Consider the following 18,520-nt stretch of genomic DNA (forward strand, 5'->3'; position numbering starts at 1 on the left):
TTCATGGTTCATCCGCCTTCTCCACGTTCCGTCTTCCATCTGCACTCCGCCGTAGATGGTCCGCAACACCTTCCGTTCGAAAACACCAAGGGCGCGTTGATCCTCTGCACGTAGGGTCCATGTTTCGTGCCCATATAGGAGTACCGGTCTAATCAGCGTCTTGTAGATGGTCAACTTCGTGCGATGGCGAACTTTGCTCGATCGGAGCGTTCTACGGAGTCCAAAGTAGGCACGATTTCCAGCAACGATGCGTCTCTGGATTTCTCTGCTGGTGTCGTTGTCGGCGGTCACCAGTGAGCCCAAGTACACGAATTCTTCGACAACCTCGATTTCATCACCGTCAATATGAACTCGAGATGGGGGCGTGTAGTGTCTTCTCTTGAGCCCCTCGCTATCATGTACTTCGTCTTTGACACATTGATGTTCAGTCCGATTCGCCTAGCTTCAGCCCTTAGTCGGATGTACGTGTCCGCCATCGTCTCAAAGTTGCGTGCAACAATATCAATGTCGTCGGCGAAACCAAGTAACTGAACGGACTTTCTGAAAATCGTGCCACTCGTGTCTATCCCCGCTCTTCTTATCACACTCTCTAAAACAATGTTGAACAGTAAACACGAAAGGCCATTACCTTGCCGTAACCCTCTGCGAGATTCGAAGGGACTCGAGAGTGTCCCTGATACTCGGACTACGCACATCACTCGCTCCATCGTCGCCTTGATCAATCTTATCAGTTTGTCCGGGTAACCGTATTCGTGCATAATCTGCCATAGCTGTTCTCGATCGATTGTATCATGGCCGATTTAAAATCGATGAATAAATGATGTGTGGGTACATTGTATTCGCGGCATTTCTGCAACACCTGGCGGATGGCGAATATCTGGTCTGTTGTTGCTCGTTCGCCCATAAATCCTGCCTGATATTGTCCAACGAATTCTCTAGCAATTGGTGATAGACGGCGGCATAGAATTTGGGAGAGTACCTTGTAGGCGGCGCTCAAAATTGTGATTGCACGATAATTGGCGCAACCCAACTTGTCGCCCTTTTTGTAGATGGGACACACGACACCTTCCATCCACTCCTCCGGCAATACTTCCTCCTCCCAAATCTTGGAAATAACCCAGTGCAGCGCTCTTGCCAGTGCATCACCACCGTATTTTAGCAACTCGCTCGGAAGTTGGTCCACTCCAGCGGCTTTGTTGTTTTTCAACCATCTAATCTCCGTTTCTACCTCTTGGAGATCTGGAGGCGGAAGTCTTTCATCGTCCGCGCGTGCTCCCAAAGTTATTTCCGTGCCATCTCCGCTACTGGCCACATCACCATTAAGGTGCTCGTCGTAGTGCTGCCGCCACCTTTCGACCACCTCACGTTCGTTCGTGAGAAGATTTCCGTCACAGTCTCTGCACATGTCGGCTTGTGGCACAAAGCCTTTGCGCGAACGGTTAAGCTTCTCGTAGAACTTCCGTGTGTCTTTAGCGCGGAACAGCTCTTCCATCGCTTCGCGATCTCGTTCTTCTTGATGGCGCTTTTTTCTTCGAAAGATCGAGTTTTGTCTGTTCCGCGCCTGTTTATACCGTGCCTCGTTCGCTCTCGTGCGGTGTTGCAGCATTCTCGCCCATGCTGCATTCTTCTCATTCTTCAACTGCTCGCATTCGCCGTCGTACCAGTCGTTTCTCTGATTCGGGACCGCTGGACCTAGTGCTGCTGTTGCGGTACTACCTATGGCGGATCTTATGTGCCTCCAGCCATCTTCAAGAGTGGCGGCGCCAAGCTGCTCTTCCGTTGGTAGGGCCACTTCCAACTGCTGCGCGTATTCTTGGGCTACTTCTGAGTCCCGTAGCCGCTCGATGTTAAGCCGCGGCGTTTGGCTTCGACGCGAGTTGTTCACCGTCGAAAGTTTTGAGCGCATACATACAGCAACTAGATAGTGATCCGAATCTATATTCGCACTGCGGTATGTGCGAACATTGGTAATGTCAGAGAAGAATTTTCCGTCGATTAGAACGTGGTCGATTTGGTTCTCGGTTAGGTTATCGGGTGATCTCCAGGTGGTCTTATGGATATCTTTGCGGGGGAAGAAGGTGCTCCGGACTACCATACCACGAGAGGCTGCAAAGTTGACGCATCGTTGGCCGTTGTCGTTAGATACGGCATGCAGACTGTTCCGCCCGATCACCGGTCTGTACATCTCCTCTCGTCCTACCTGTGCGTTCATGTCGCCAACAACAAGTTTCACGTCACGCGGAGAGCATCCGTCATAAATCTGCTCCAGCTGCGCGTAAAACGTCTCCTTCTCGTCGTCGGGTCTCCCTTCATGTGGGCAGTGTACGTTGATGATGCTGTAGTTGAAGAAACGGCCTTTTATCCTCATCTTGCACATCCTTGCGTTGATCGGCTGCCACCCGATAACGCGTTGTCGCATCTTGCCCAACACTATGAAGCCAGTTCCTAGCTCATTTGTGGTGCCACAGCTTTGATAGAAGGTAGCCGCTCGATGCCCGCTTTTCCACACCTTCTGTCCAGTCCAACAAAGTTCCTGCAGCGCTACGATATCGAAGTTACGGGGATGTAGTTCGTCATAGATTATCCTGTCGCAACCTGCGAAACCAAGTGACTTGCAGTTCCATGTTCCAAGTTTCCAATCGTAATCCTTATTTCGTCGCGTGGGTCTTTGCCGATTGTTCCGGGTCGTATTATCTCCTATGTTATTCGCAATAAGGATTTTTACGGGTGGCTTATTGGGCCTACGCCAACACTCCTGTCTCGCCGGAGCGCCATCGTGCCAGCTCTGTTTAACGTCCCAACTAACACTAGGACGATCGCGCTGATGGGGCCACCACCTTGGATTTAACTGTGCGCGATTCAGCATTTCTTACTCAGCCGCTGGATACCAGAACAGACGCTGTTTGAGCCGCACCTCCTGGTGAACAGACGCTCGAGACGTACCTCCTCAATCTAGCTGATGTCAGAAGGACAACAGTGCCCAGGCTGCACTACCAGCTAAGTACGCAATCCTTAGCTGGCGGTCTTTGTCATCGTTTGACCCGTGGAAGCGTGAGGTAGGAACTTGTGAGGACCAGAGCTGTGTTGAACGCTCCTTCCTAGTTGTCGACTCACCGTTTTGCAGCCCATAAGTCATTTATGTGACCATGAAAAAGGCTAGTTGTATTTTTTGGGATGAATTTCATGGATTGAAAAAGGGCAGAAATCATCCAAGTAATCCTTAAAACTTCAAGAAAATTTTTTTAAAGTAATTCAGAAAGTTAAATTGCACAAGAAACAGTAGAGGTAATGTTTTAGGCATAGAGATTTGCTAATATCTTAAAAATAATGAAAAAATATATTAAAAACATTTTTGGGGATAGTTTAAAAATTATCCCTTACTTGTTACTTGTTTGCAAAATGTTTGCAAAATTGCTAAGATTTTCTTGGTTAATCGCGAGAAAAGTTCAAAGAGAAGTATGAGGTATGGGCTACTTATTTCACGAGTGACAAATTTATTAAAGAGCCTAAAGAAAACCATGAAAATGTTCGAAATTTTTTTTTAAAGAATCTCTGGAGATTCCGGGATAATTTGTTGCAGAAATCCATAATGGAACATTTTAAGAAATTTTTGGAGGAAGAACTAAAAGTTTCTCGATGAAAAACTTCAAATAATCTCTAAAAAAATGACACGCAAGGAATTATAAAAAAAAAATTCTGAAGGAACTCGTAAAAGGTATTCTGATAGAAATTGCATTTATTAAATTATATGTTTATCCATTTATCCATTTTGAAATGCTTGTAGGAATACAATCATATTGTCTTGGAAGAATCCTTCGATAGTGTTGTAGATAAATTTCATGGAACATCACTGGAGAATTATGTGGATAAATATTTGATGATATATTTCAGTGAAGGTTTCAGACGAATTCCCGGTTGAATTCCTGATGAATTTTCAAGAATAGCCATGATCAGCTATTGCTTGACAAGCATACATGACAAATTTTATAGGAATTTAAATAGATTTTTTGTCATAAGGTGTATTGGAGAAATTCCTGGAGGATTCCTTGAAGAAATATCTTGAGGGATCTCTAAAGGGATCTCTGGTGGAATCCTTGGAGTAATTTCCAAAGTAATACCTGGAGCTATTGTAGGAATCCCTATAGATATTTTAGAGGAATTTTGCAAGGAATTCCTGAATGAAATTTTGTGAAATAATACCTGTACGAATTCTTGTAATGGTTAATTAAGGAATTGGTGACCATGACAGTTCAAAACAAAACAAAAATGTCATGGCTCGTTCATTATTCAAACCCGAATACAAAAAGACTGGAGCTCAGTGGTAACACGATTTTTTCGGTTTTCGGAGTTTTGCATTTTTGCTCCATGAATACAGCATAAAATTGAATTTGTTTATATGTATCGCAACGGAATTATTATGCTTTTGCTGTTAGATTCCAAATAATTGGAAATCTGTTTTTATAACTAATAAAGCTAAGAAGCAAACTCTGTTCCAGTAAGGTCGTAACGCCAGTAAAATAAGAACAAGAAGAGTAAGAGATACGGTAGCTCTAAATTTCAACAAGTGCTAACAAGGTAAAAACTCATTCCACTACTTAGAACCAAGATGGCCGCCAGATCGTTTCATTTAAATTAAAACTCTTATTTTTCACTCGACTTCAAGAAATCACTAACTATTGAAAACTTGGTTCTTTGTCGTACAAAAAATGATGTTTGCATTGATTGTGTTATACATCAAAATCGTAGAACATGATTAAGAAAATCGTTCATTTCATAGGGTTAATACTTTTGCTCACGTAGTCAGTTTTTTCTCATCTTTCTGATGGTGATCTCAGAACTCAAACGGGTTTTCTGACAAAATTCAAGAAGACGGCTAAATTTAAAATGGTCGCCAAATTTTTTTAGCTTCATATGAAAGCTACATCCTTCCTCTATACGATATATTTCCAGAGGAATGCATGGCGTAATCCTTGCATAAATTTGTGAGGAAATCCTAATTGACTTTCTGAATCAATTAGTGGAGGAATGCCTAGAATTCCTGGAAAAATGCTCAGACGAATTACTGAATTAATTTATAGAGGATTTTTGGAACATTCTCTTTGATAATTTTTGAAGGAATCTCCTTGATCAAATTTAAAGAGGAATCCCTAAAGTAAGTTCCCGAGGAGTACCTGAAGGAACTGATGGAAGAATCCCTGAAGCTTTTCCGGACGAAATCCCTGCAAAACTTCCTGGGGGAATTACTGGAATTTTCAGAGATATTTCTGATGAAATTGCTGAAGACACTCCTGATAGAACACCTGAAGTATACTATGAGGATTTTTTGGGGAGATTCTCGAAGGAATCCCTGGAAAACTCCTTGAAGAAAGCACTGGTGGAATTCTTGGAGGAATCAATCCTAGACGAATTTTTGAATGAATGTCTGAAGTCAACTTCTGGAGAATTTCTGAAAAAAACGCCGAAGGAATTTTTGGAAGAAATTCTGGAGGAATTTCTGTATTTTTTTTTTTCTTAAGGAATCCCTGGAGAATTTCCTTAAAAAACTCATGGTGTGATTTGCTGAGGAATTCCTGGTTAAATTTTTGGAATAATTTATGAAGGAAGTATAATTTATGAAGGAATTCGTTTGGGAATTCTTGACGGAATTTCTAGAGACATTTCTTGAAGAGTTCATAAGGCCATCCTTGAAGGGATAACAGCATGGATCTCTGAAAGAATTTCTGCAGGAAACCCAGAAAGGAAATTGCAATTAAATTTCTGAACCTCTTCTTTTTCTTGGCATGACGTCCTCACTAGGACAAAGCCTGCTTCTTAGCTTAATGTTCTTATGAGCACTTTCACAGTTATAAACTGAGAGCTTTCTATGCCAAATTTCTGAAGATGTCTCTGATGATTACTTACACATTTAGAAAAAATCATTGATATTTACGTCATATGTGCCCGACATGTTGAAGCAAGTAAAATGACGAAAATCAGTCAAATTGGACGTAATTTTACAAAAATAACGTATTTTAAGTTCAAATACCATCAAATTTACGTCATTTCACTTTTAATTCAAGCATTTAGCATACCATGAAATGTACTTCCAAAGTAATATTGGTTTTTTCTTAGTTATTTTATACACACTAATCCCTGGTGGAATTTCTTAATAAATCGCTGAAAGAATTTCTGGAGCAATCAACATTTATGACAAAATATAAAAAAAGGATTTGACTCTCAAAATTTGAGCAAAATCAGAGCATTTTTGAAAAGCAATCTTTTCCGTATTTGTATTCAATTAAATTTCTCCATACAAACGTCAAGCTCGTTCAGCCCCCGTTAGAGTTGAAGGATTCCGCACAAATTTTCACAGCTGATTATGGGGTCCAAAAGAACAAATTTGGAGGGTATAACTCAAGACATTGTTGTTCAATTATTATGGGCCACTCTAACCTGGATATAAGAAATTAATGTTATGTTTGACATGATACTAATGAAGAAATTCAAACAAAATCATAGCCAAAGTTCTTATTAACCTTCCAGTCGTCGCGCGGTTAGCCATCGTCAAAGCCACTACGCTGCTGTTGTGGACAAAAAGCGAACTTTTTTCACTAGTGTTGTACAAAATACAACAGCGCGACGACTGAAGTGTTAAAAATCAAATCCCACCTCAGCCTCGGGCTGAATTTCCCCTTAATAAAGAGTCAATCAATCAATCAAATCCCACCTCACTCTAAAGCAAATTCAAACCCCTATCAACCAAGGTAACCAGTACATTGTTTGTCTGTTCGAAACGTTGAAGCACGGCTGATGTAATTCTAATGCATTTTCAAACACTCACTTACCTTTACACATCACTGACAGCACATAAAATAGAGCAATGTCTTTGTCCTCCCCCTTTCCAGAAACTGGACCGCACCAAACCGCGTGCGGATTAATAGACAGCGAAGAGCAACTTATAAGAAGGACTCCTCCTAGAAGGGGCATCTACCTCGCGTACGTACACGAACACCGGATAATTTGCAAGAAATTAGGGAAACGTGAAAGTTTGCAATCTTGCAGCGGCAAACGTAGCACGACGACAGCCCGGGACAACGACGACATCGAGGGATCTGTTTAATTAAATTTAGCAAATTAAATTTAATCAAACACAATGTGCACTCCTTGGACGTGGTGGCTGGAGGTGGTTGAGATTTCCAGATTGGGAAAGGGAATGTAAATTTAATCTGAAAGCTCCGACAACGCGACCGCACAGTGGCGTCGCATGGTCGCAGAAAACCTCAAAACCTTATGTTCTCTAAATCACTTTTTAACATTAGTTATAGTCTTCTGTACCATTGAGTGATTAATTCCAAAAAATTAAAATTGATCAGATAACGTTGGATTGTTCTAACAATGTATGTTGGAAAATTGAAGTTTATTGATTTTACAATCAAGCCTCCATGCCAAACACTGTCGAATGCTTTTTCTATGTCTAGAAGAGCAAGACCAGTAGAATAGCCTTCAGATTTGTTTGAACGAATCAAATTTGTTACACGTAAAAGTTGATTCGTGGTCGAATATCCATATCGAAATCCGGACTGTTCATTGGCAAAAATTGAATTTTCATTAATGTGCATTCCGTTCAAAACGACCTTTTCAAAAAGTTTACTGATGGAGGAAGCAAGCTGATTGGACAATGCTAAAAACTTCAGCAGGATTTTTGTCCGGTTTCAAAATTGGTCCGTCCTTTGTATGAGGGCGCGCCACTGCACAACGACGAAGACGACATCGACCGAAGAAAGCGATCTTTTATAGTGACATCGTTATTAAGCTTTCATTTTGATGAAGACAAGTCATCGGATAAGGGGGAGAAAAGAGAAATCCTTGAAGGAAAAGTGCCTTCGTTCGTAGTTCATGCTAATTTATGGTAATCGCTGATTAAATTAGATAATTGATGTCATCTTTTTTAGAAACAATATTCCTTACAAATTTATTCACTGATTGCAGGGAAACAGGGCACGAAGGGTCAACAGTTGAACCAGAGCCAACGCAATCAGAACCACGGGTTGTCCAAGCTGGGCCAGGATGGTGCTGCTCCGATTGCAGGGCGTCCTTCCAGCGGCGGATTCACACACGCAAACCTCAATCTCGCGACCGCTTCGATCCTCGGTATAGCACGTAGAAGTCGTTGACGATTCGTTGTCCACGTTCATCTTGGCGCACATGTACGTGATGTTTTCAACTGTGGATGAAATGGAATTCAGTAGTGAGATTGATTGCTACAGGGATTGCGTCAGCAAGGCGACATTTAAACTTGTCCCTCCCGTGAAAAATATAAAATATGGAATATTTGCCACACATTGTGATGTAAATGATCATTTTAGAGCGTTTCCCAGATATCTTGCACTACCTTTGAATAAATGCCTTATTTTTGGAGGAGCTTCATGTTATACATTTCTTGACATTCCAAATGGTAAACATGTCAAATATGGTTCGAAATATCTTCAAAACAAAACTATGGTATATTCTTTCGCATTAGACCGGTTGAGAAAGATATGCTCATGATTTAGTACAGAAACTGCAATTTATATAGAACAACCTTCACGAAATTTGAAAAAAAAAATCAAGAGGGTCAATTTCAGCTGACATCTCTAGGTCACATGCTGTGAAAAATCGAAATATACACTGATCGATCTGGAACTTTGGGGAATTGTTATACAACACTAAAGAAATCAAGAAAAGATATTCGAGAAGGAATTTGCAAACTTCATTTTTTTTACTTTTGCCAGCTTTGGGCCACTGTGCACTATGTCGTTTATAACTTATTTTTGAATTGAGATAGAAATACTAAAAAGAAACTTTTACCCCTACTTTTTAATGGTCCCGGCAAACTTCGTCTTGTCATCAAGTGGGTTGTTAAAAAACCTCTTTTTTCTTATTCCGATTATTTTGGGACTTACCTGAACTTTTCTTTATAAAATACGTCGGAGTATTGGACGAACGAATCAGTGAAAGAATTATGCGGATTAGTTGACTCGTTTTCAAGCCAACGCGTGACATACAAACATCATTCCATTTTTATTCAGAACTAGTGGTCCCGGCTGTAGCGCAACCAGGATTTGGCTCTGGGGGGGGGGTTTGTAAACTCCAAATTAATGCTATTTGTGAAGGTATTTTTAGTAGAAAAAATCGACTTGAAGAATGTAACTATTTTAACAACATTCACTATTTTAACACGCATAGTACAAATTGATTAAACAAGAATAAAATACTTTGACGTGACTGTAAGGACTGCTCATTTTATAAAGTGGACACCTTGTTTATGCTATATCTTTTTTATTTATTTAAAATCGTAATCTGTTTTCTGCTAAAAATCCTTCGTTTTTCAGGGCATTTTATTAGAGTTACGAAAATAACATATTTGTAAACTTTTGATATAATATACAATTTTATGTTGTCTTTTGAATGCCGTCAAAAGATATTTTTCTGATTGCCCCAATCACAGATAATCACAATCAAAGTAGGCATGTGAGAAAAACGACAATAACTCCCTAACGGAAGGAGATAGCGAATTTCTTCAGTCATCAAATTACGCATTTTTCAACACCTCTAAAAGTGATTCATAGACTACTTTGATGAGGTCTTCTTCTTCTTCTTCTTTCTGGCGTTACGTCCCCACTGGGACAGAGCCTGCTTCTCAGCTTAGTGTTCTTATGAGCACTTCCACAGTTATTAACTGAGAGCTTACTATGCCATGACCAATTTTTGCATGCGTGTATCGTGTGGCAGGTACGAAGATACTCTATGCCCTGGGAAGTCGAGAAAATTTCCAACCCGAAAAGATCCTCGACCGGTGGGATTCGAACCCACGACCCTCAGCTTGGTCTTGCTGAATAGCTGCGCGTTTACCGCTACGGCTATCTGGGCCCCTAATGAGGCCCCTGATGAGGTATTTGAAATGAAAACGCTAGAGCCTGAAAACAAATTTTGTTTGGACCTCCCTATGTCACCGTAAGAATAAAGCTCTAAATCGGTCAATTTAAGAGATAGAAAAAAAAAACTTTTTTTCGGCAATGTTGCTTGAAATTGAATGGTCTACAACTTGCTGAAGGATGTATAATATAATTTCTACAAATAAGAAAGATAGTTACGCAATTTCTATGAAAACATGGACAACCCTAATTTTCAATAACACCAAACAAAGGGCCTTACTAATACAAACAACTTTGTGGAAGACCGTTTTCGTCTAATGTTTCATTCTAAAGCTCAAAATGCATCTTTCCGCGTAAAACTGATTCCTGGACCACTGTGCAGTGTTTTTTAACCTTTGGGCGCAGTTTCGAATCAAAAGATTGACAAAATTTAGAGTTTCGCCCTTTTTGAGGCACAACCATCAGATGCATAAATTTTAAATAGATGAAAGGTATTCTAATATCGTAAATCTTGAAAACGACGAACTACTTTTGCATACCGCAAAATATGTTCATAATCCGCTCTTTTTCTATAGGCTCAAGCACTATAAGACATTACGAAGCCAGTTTTTAATTATTATGAATCATGATATATTTTTTATAGCATAATAATCTGGATAAGTAAAAGAACTTAAGCACTGACATTTAACATATTTAAAACTTCACTTTACCTAACTTAACACTTGAGAAATATGAGCTTACGAGTGTGTGCTGCTATCCATGCTTTGATGATTTTTTTATCAATCTTTTGTATCAAATCTAACTCTGTTGAACGGCACAATTTTAGATGTAATTTCAATATAACTTCGGTGTAAGGCGATGGAAAATTTTGAATGAGCTTAATTTTCATACCTTATTAGTTTAGCTTACACAAGACGTTTCTAGTTTTGCATAGATCATAACTAGAAATTGGAATAATCGAGATACAACAGACGAATTTCACGCCAACTCGACACGCGATTGGCAGCTCTCTTTTAGAATTCAATGAAACTTTCTGGGTATGAAGACTATGTGAAACTAAGATACTTTGCATATTTTGTTTTTTTTTAAATCTATCTAGACTAACATTTGGAAAGAGTCAAACTTTTTTTATTTTTTTTTTTAAACCCATATAACGAAACTGGAACGATAACTGGAAGGTTAATGAAAATGAGCTTAAATCCATATACAACCTTCTGCAACTATGTTCATTAGAGTATCCACTAGTAAATTTCTCAATCTGAGTTCATTTGAATGCGATTGATAAGTAAACGGAACCAAACAGTGACATAGGGTCAATTTTCAATATATTTGAAACGAATATTCCGTACAAACTTTGAATCGAATGCGCCAGCTGGGGGAGCAACCAAATGAGTTGAAATTTTGAGAGAGCTTTTTTCATACCCTAAGGCATATATCTAGGGGGTGCCCCGTTGAGTTTTACAACTTTTTTGTTTAAGGGCCAGTCTAATGTATAAGCTTCCATTTCAATTGGTCACCCTGACAAGTTAAGAAACACCAGCCCTTTATAACCGAAAAAGACAAGAGAAAAATCATCGTACACTTTAGGTTATACATTTTTTCTGAACTATTGAACTCTCTAATTCTTTGTGTGTTAGTTTATGTTAAAGTTGAAAATCTTCTTCGATTTGTTTATAACTATACAATTTTTTAGATGAATTTTAAAATAAAGATCTGCAAGTAAATTTATAACGATAAATTCAAAACGGTTGTTGTATTCCATAGACTGAGCAAGTGGCTCGGTAGCTTAGTTGGTAAAGCGCTCGTCTAGCATACAAGAGTCCTGGGTTCAAATCCCAGCCGAGCACGTGGATTTTTTTTTTTCATAATTTCACCCATAATTTGTCCATCTTTACCACGCGTAATTAGTTAATTAATATAATTTACATAATTTAACTGGCTTCGTAATGCTTTAAAGCACTTGAACCTATGAAGAACAAATAAATTGTGAGAAACAATTATGACATGTAATTGAAGCTTATCATTGGCAACATGTGAACAACATCGTTTTTCTTCGCGTTTGACGTTTCACACTATCGCTATCTGCAGGTTGCATGAAACGGTATTTTGGCAACATGTTCACCATATTAAGTTAACTGGGCGATGAATTTAAAAAAAAATGCTTTAAGTGTTGTGTCTGTTTATCTGTGGTACTAGAATACCTTTTGAATCTATTTAAAATTAATGCGTATAATGGTTACGCTTCGTTTTGAAAATCACTTTTGTTTTAAATACTCAGTCTAGGGAATACAAACAACTAGACAACTAGCATTGCACTTTTTTATGGTATAATCCTTCTGATAATCACGGTACACTGTCTAAATATCACTGATTCATATCGTTTTTTAGGTCTCATTAAGAAAATAGCAAAAAAAACTTATTTATCCGCCAGTGACTCTGAGAGGAATCCGCTAAAGGTCCAAACGCAATGATAGCGGAACGCCAACGGAAAACTTAACCGGTTCGCCAGCATGAATCACATCTCGACTGACCCGTAAACGAATGCAATTGAACCAACACCAAGTCAACAAGCATGTTGTAGTTTATGCTGGCGAACCGGTTCCGCATTCCGTTGCGCTATCATTGCGTTTGGGCCTTAAGTATTGTCTTAGAAATTTGTCAAGGATAAATGTGGAATTCTAAAAAAACATGAACAAATTACTTCGTTAATTGCAATGCATACGCAATGTCAAAGCGACATTAGAGTGCATTCGTGCCCATTTGACAGTTGTGTTTGATAACAAATTTACAGTTAGTTGTCTTTAATTGTGAAATGTTGCAATGAGCAGACTTGCAATTGAAAAGCGTTGCAATAAACGAATGGTCACTGTATTTTACCAAATCGTTAGAGCAGAAGCTTTATGAACATCCTTCTTTTTCTTCTTCTTCCTATTCTTCTTCTTTTTCTTCTTCTCCATGGCATTAACGTCCTCGCTGGAACAGAGCCTGCTTCTCAGCTTAGTGTTCTTATGAGCACTTTCACAGTTATTAACTGAGAGCTTTCTTTGCCAAAGTTTCCATTTCCGCATTCGTATATCGTGTGGCAAGTACGATTATACACTCTATGCCCAGGGAAGTCAAGGAAATTTCCATTATGAAAAGATCCAGGACCGGCCGGGAATCGAACCCAGACACCTTCAGCATGACTTTGCTTTGTAGCCGCGGACTCTAACCACTCGGATAAGGAAGGCCCCTTTCTAAACATTAAGTCATGAATTTATAGGAAGTTGTGTACTCCATAGATAAAAATATTCTAGTCAAACACATGTCAGAGGGCGCTGAAGAGTTAGTATCATACACATAGAATTCCAGAAGAGCATCTTCAACATATTCAGCTCAACTTATTCAAGCTTAACTTGAACAAAAACTTCTAATGCAAAGTGTCAAACGTCCCGCGTTTCGCGGGATACAGCCATTCAAGCCACAACTGTAAGCAGTTAATAAACTTGCCTGCATAACTAATGCTTCACAGCAGCCATGGTAGTTGAACAAAAGTGTAAGTTGTATAAAGTGATGATCATATGTTGCATATATTCTTAGCAGCGCTTTTGTTCCTCACTTTCATAGCATTTTGATAGCAAATAGAACCAAAGTTGAAGCAACGTTGGTTTATAATTTAGTTTGGTTGTCTTAGAGCCTCTCTATAATAATTGAAGATGAGCTGTTCCTCAAGATCCAAACTCTGTTGTTCCATATGCGACATATAATTGAATAACAAGCTTTTACCATTTTTAGCAACACTTGTTTAGTCACTTTTTCAACAATACTCAAACGGGTCAAAACGGTAGTGAAGATTTGTTTGCTTTGATAAGCTTTGAATTAAACTTTTCAACCACCCATAATATAAAAGCTTTTAAACATAGTTGTAGGTAGATCGTTGTTTAAAAATTGCAGAAGTGTGGTAGTAACCATTTTCACCGATTAAAATTAAAATTTTCAATCACAAGTATCGTTAAACTTTCCAAGGAACAATTTCTTCTTTAAGAAAAGTTTCTGAGAGCTGTTTTATTCAGCTATTGATTGTTTAATAATTGCCTTAGTAAAAATAAAACTATTATTCAAGCCTTATTCGCGCAGAAAGGGAGAATGTATTCAATAATAAACCATTTGATTAACGTAATATAGTACATCTTTATTCAATGACCTTACCTCGGCTGAACATTAATAACATTATAAATAGACTCTACAATGTGTATTCGACAATTAAAACACCAGTTGTCCATCGAACATTTTGAAATGCTTGATCATCGTTTGTCTAACAAGGGTTTATAACGAGTACTAATTAAATTGTGGAAGAAAAGTTGAACAAGTCCTAATTATATATGATCAGAGATACAGTGGTAATTCAACAACATGTTTTGATAACGTGATTATTCATCTGTTACTAAACTGTAATCGTGGGCTTCGTGGCCGTGCGGTTAGCAGCGTCAGTCGTTTAGGCGTATTGTGTCACGGGGTGTGGGTTCGATTCCCACTCCGGTCGGTGAAAACTTTTCATCAAACGAAAAATTCATCCCTGAGCTACTGGGTGTTATGTATTGTCCGTTGCCTAATGTTAGTGATTGTTCAGTCTGTGCAACCTTTGGCTGAAGACGGTGTAAATTGTCTTATTTGTCTTTATAATAAAGCTGATAGCTTGAATAAGTCTTGCGTTTGAGACCTTTTTAAAACCAATGTTCAACAATGATGTTAACATATACCGCAGACAAGCAAAATACTTAGACAATGTTTAAACAACATATGTACGATAATTTGTTCGAGTATCTTATTATATCTTTGAATACTGCTCTTTATATAATGTTCTATAAAACCTTGGTTAGAGCAGTAGAGAAGCATGTGCCTGTAAATAGGAAGGTCCTGAGTTCGAGACTCGACATCCCAACAATGTTTGATGAATTGAAATTTAATAATGAAGTGCCAAATTCCTGGGCATCCAGATATGAGTATTTGATGAAGTGCGCAAATAACTACCAATGTTTTTGCTCTTTTCATTATAAAACAATTGTTGAAGAAACATCGAACAAACATTTTTTGTAAGTTTATACAATTAATTCTATAAATAAATATGATGTCTAATTCAGTTTAACAAAACACTTAAACAGACTTATTAATGGCATCTACAACTTTTCTTCGACAATTTAGAAATAACATGTCATGAAATCCTGTCAAACAAACGCCTAATAAGCATCTCTGGATGTTTGGTTTATACCTGGTGGATTAAATGTTGAATAAACATTATAAAGTCTACTTATAATGTTACTACTGTTTAACAGCCAAGATAAGGTCATTGAATAAGCATGTACTAAAATACGTTAATAAAATGGTTGTTGTTGAATAGATTCTCCATTTTTGGGCGAATAAGGCTTGAATAATAGTTTAATGTTAACTAAGTCAATCATTAAGAAACTAACAGCATAATAAAACAATTCTGAGAAACTTTTTTTAAAGCAAAAATTATTTCTTGGGTATTTTCAACATAATATTATAGCACCATATATAATTGTTTGACTTAACTGAGCATTTACATCATGATTTAGGCCTAACATGATTGTAAATCACACAACACATGAAAATGATATTTAATTTGGTACGAGATCTTGTAGAGCGTCCTGCGATTCGCGGGACATATCTCGTTGCTTTATTTTAATGAAGAATGACCATCTTTCCACTTTGCCTTTTTCAAGCTTGCCAAGTCCTTCATAGCCTTACTCGTAAGAGATTAAACCTACCCTAAGTTTGTCCTGATGAGTGGGTGATTAGTAGATTTATCACATCGCTTTTAGACAACGCGATTCATCATTGGATAATGGAGGTCGTATGGATTACGTATTAAGTTGATTTAGATTACTAAAGCTCTAAGATGGTATTGCTCATTGTGTGTAATACAGCTAATACCCAGATGCTAAAGTATGATTCGTGTAATACACCATGCTCAAATCAACACTCCATTAACGAAAACCCTCCCTGCTGATAGGTAGGTTATTTACAGTACGCAACATCCCGCCAAGTCTTACTTGCACCGTTGTATCGATAGGTGAACCTCGCGCACACCTCGCCTCTCACTAACCGACACGCAATTTGCGCCGGCTTGTCTTTGTACTCGTTCCACATGTACTCCGTATCGGGCACGTTGCTATTATCTGCAAGGATGTAGGTGAAAAAACATGAGTCCATCATCCAATCATAGGCAAACAGACGTATCACTGATTAAATTTTCATGGACCACTTATTTAACGATCATTTCAAATTCACTTTGTTATAAACCTCACAACCAGAGCATGCACATCACTTTTCTTTGTGCATGGTTGATGTTTCACACTAGCGCCATCTGGTGCTTTTGTTGCACAAAACAGTATTTCGTGCAACGTGTTCACCAGATGAAGATATGAGAAAAAATGTAAGTGTTACGTCTGTTTGTCTGTGATCCAACTATGATCCCTGCGAACACACTCACTCGTGACCACCAGCGGATGAAAGCACGGAATCCCGTTGGCCTTTTTCAGTAGGCTTTCGCACGTCACGTTCTTGTACTGACTGTCCTTGTTGTACTTTGGCCCCAGCCAGGTGAACCGAAAGCAGTACGGATAGTTTTTGTATTCCTCCGCCGGGGAAAGTGTCGTCACCAGAGGGTCATCTTCATCATCGGTCGCTGCACATTTTCGGAAAGCAAAACCAGAATCATGACCGAGTCTTCATTTGAACATGTTCAACATCCTACATGTTCTTCACATCCAAGAACAAATAAGTTTTGGCGAATTCTAGACTAACATTTGAAAACACTCTATCTAACGAAAGTTGCGAACAGAGGTAATCAATGTTAAAGTTTGAGTTTTGTTTACATTTGCGACAAACGGTGTTTTCAAATGTTCGTCTAGATTTCTGTAATTTCCCGGAACCGAATTTCACACGCCTGAAAGTCCCAGAAATCACTCAAACACCAATTTCACCCATTCAAAAACAATTTTTCCCACAATTGAATTACCCCCATCGGCAGCGATCACACAACAGCAATAAATCATCCCCAACAGTAGCAGATAATTCGATTTCATTATTTCGGGTGCCTTATCTTTCCGCGGGTGTATTCACTTTCGTATACCGGAAACGGGACGGATTCCCCAAAAGGCCCATAAATCACGGCCGCCGTGCGCGCGTTGTCACTTTATGACAAAGAAAATGCCAGCAAACGACTAATCAATTGCCAGGCCGCAAGACGGTTCCCTTTCTCAGGTCGCTCACTTGAAGCCATTGTAGACAACAGCAGATTTCAATAAATTGTCACGCTTATCTTATCTTTCGGTCATCATCGATAGATAGCAGCCAGGGGCGGAGAGGTTCGTCCCGTCCCCCCGAAAAGTGAAGCACTTCAAATGGCTTCAAACACCCTTCAGAAGGCCTATCTATCGCGTCTTGAGTTGAATGTTATCTGTGGAAAACAGGTGGCTGATTCACTTCGTCATATGGAGAAAGAACATTCTTTGGAATTCGAAATGGAAATGTTTCCTACAGTCGGAAGATAATCATTTCAATGGATGGAGCTTTCGTGCTGTTAGGATAAATAGAGCTTTTCCCATGATAGCGAACATCGAGCTTTACAGCCGGAAATGCAACTATAGGAGAAGATAGCCAACAGTGTCGTGTGGCAACGGAATCATCGCTTTCAAAATACTTCCGTTTTGAGCCTAAAATTTCTTATTTCTTTTGCAACAAGTGAGGATGTTTCATTGACATTTTATATTAAACTGCAAATGTTGTATAATTTATATTTTTGAAACAGTACTGACATCTATCACTCGTTACTGTATACTATATTTTGTTTTCTAGAAATTTTAGGCGTGTTTAAAAAAAGTTTCAAGTGTTTTTTTTTTCTTATTTAGCTGATATGGGGTAACAACATTTATCACCCATGTAAACATTGTTCGGCAATGTTGAAAATATCGTTACTTATTAAAGCCGAATTTTAAGGTCGAAACAAAGACAAAATAAATATCTTCATGTTCCTTGCAGTTGCCTAAAATGTTATGGCACATAAGGCAATAGAACAAAATCTAGAATTCCGTGAAAAGTGTACTGCGATCTGTCAAACTTGGGTACCTTTTGCAGTACTAAGGCACCAAATGCAGTACTTAGAAGTAGGGAGACTTACGGCTTCGGCACCATTCGACTATTATCGGCAACCTAATTTCAAACGTCAAGTACACAGTATTTTTCTATCAAAACACATCAGTGGAAACATATAGATGATTCTTTGTTCTGCCCGCTTCCCGCTGGCGAGATTTCCGAGACTAAACAAACGATATCGCCGGAGATGTCATCAATTCAAATGAGCACGCCTCAAAATGCGACTGATTTGGAGCTGCCGAAGAGATTCACCAGCAGTTGTTATGGGAAAGTTGCCGAAGAGAATGAGGCTGCCGACAATAGTCACACTGACAAGGGATGTTCGCAGAGTTGTTAAAACGTTTCCAAAAGCATTTTGCCAAGTCTGTCGGTGTGAATCGATAGAGGATTGAGCAACGCATAAATGTAAATAGACAAACACGGAATTTGTCTGCTGATGTCCTAGAAAATTACAAAAGAAGCACGGCATC

General features: G+C 38.9%; 1 protein-coding gene across 1 annotated transcript; it reads right to left on the minus strand.

Moving 5' to 3' along the window:
* Positions 1-7,865: 7,865 nt before the first annotated feature.
* Positions 7,866-17,177, minus strand: LOC110681389. Its single transcript, XM_021857135.1, has 4 exons — positions 16,915-17,177; positions 16,387-16,581; positions 15,947-16,072; positions 7,866-8,203 (listed from the first exon to the last, which is right to left on the minus strand). The coding sequence occupies exons 1-4, from the start codon at positions 16,979-16,981 to the stop codon at positions 7,956-7,958; spliced, it is 636 nt and encodes a 211-aa protein (XP_021712827.1). The 5' UTR covers positions 16,982-17,177; the 3' UTR covers positions 7,866-7,955.
* Between the last annotated feature and the right edge of the window lie 1,343 nt (positions 17,178-18,520).

Source organism: Aedes aegypti, unplaced genomic scaffold (assembly GCF_002204515.2).
Source record: "Aedes aegypti strain LVP_AGWG unplaced genomic scaffold, AaegL5.0 Primary Assembly AGWG_AaegL5_hic_scaff_793_PBJ_arrow, whole genome shotgun sequence".
Lineage (NCBI taxonomy): Eukaryota > Metazoa > Arthropoda > Insecta > Diptera > Culicidae > Aedes > Aedes aegypti.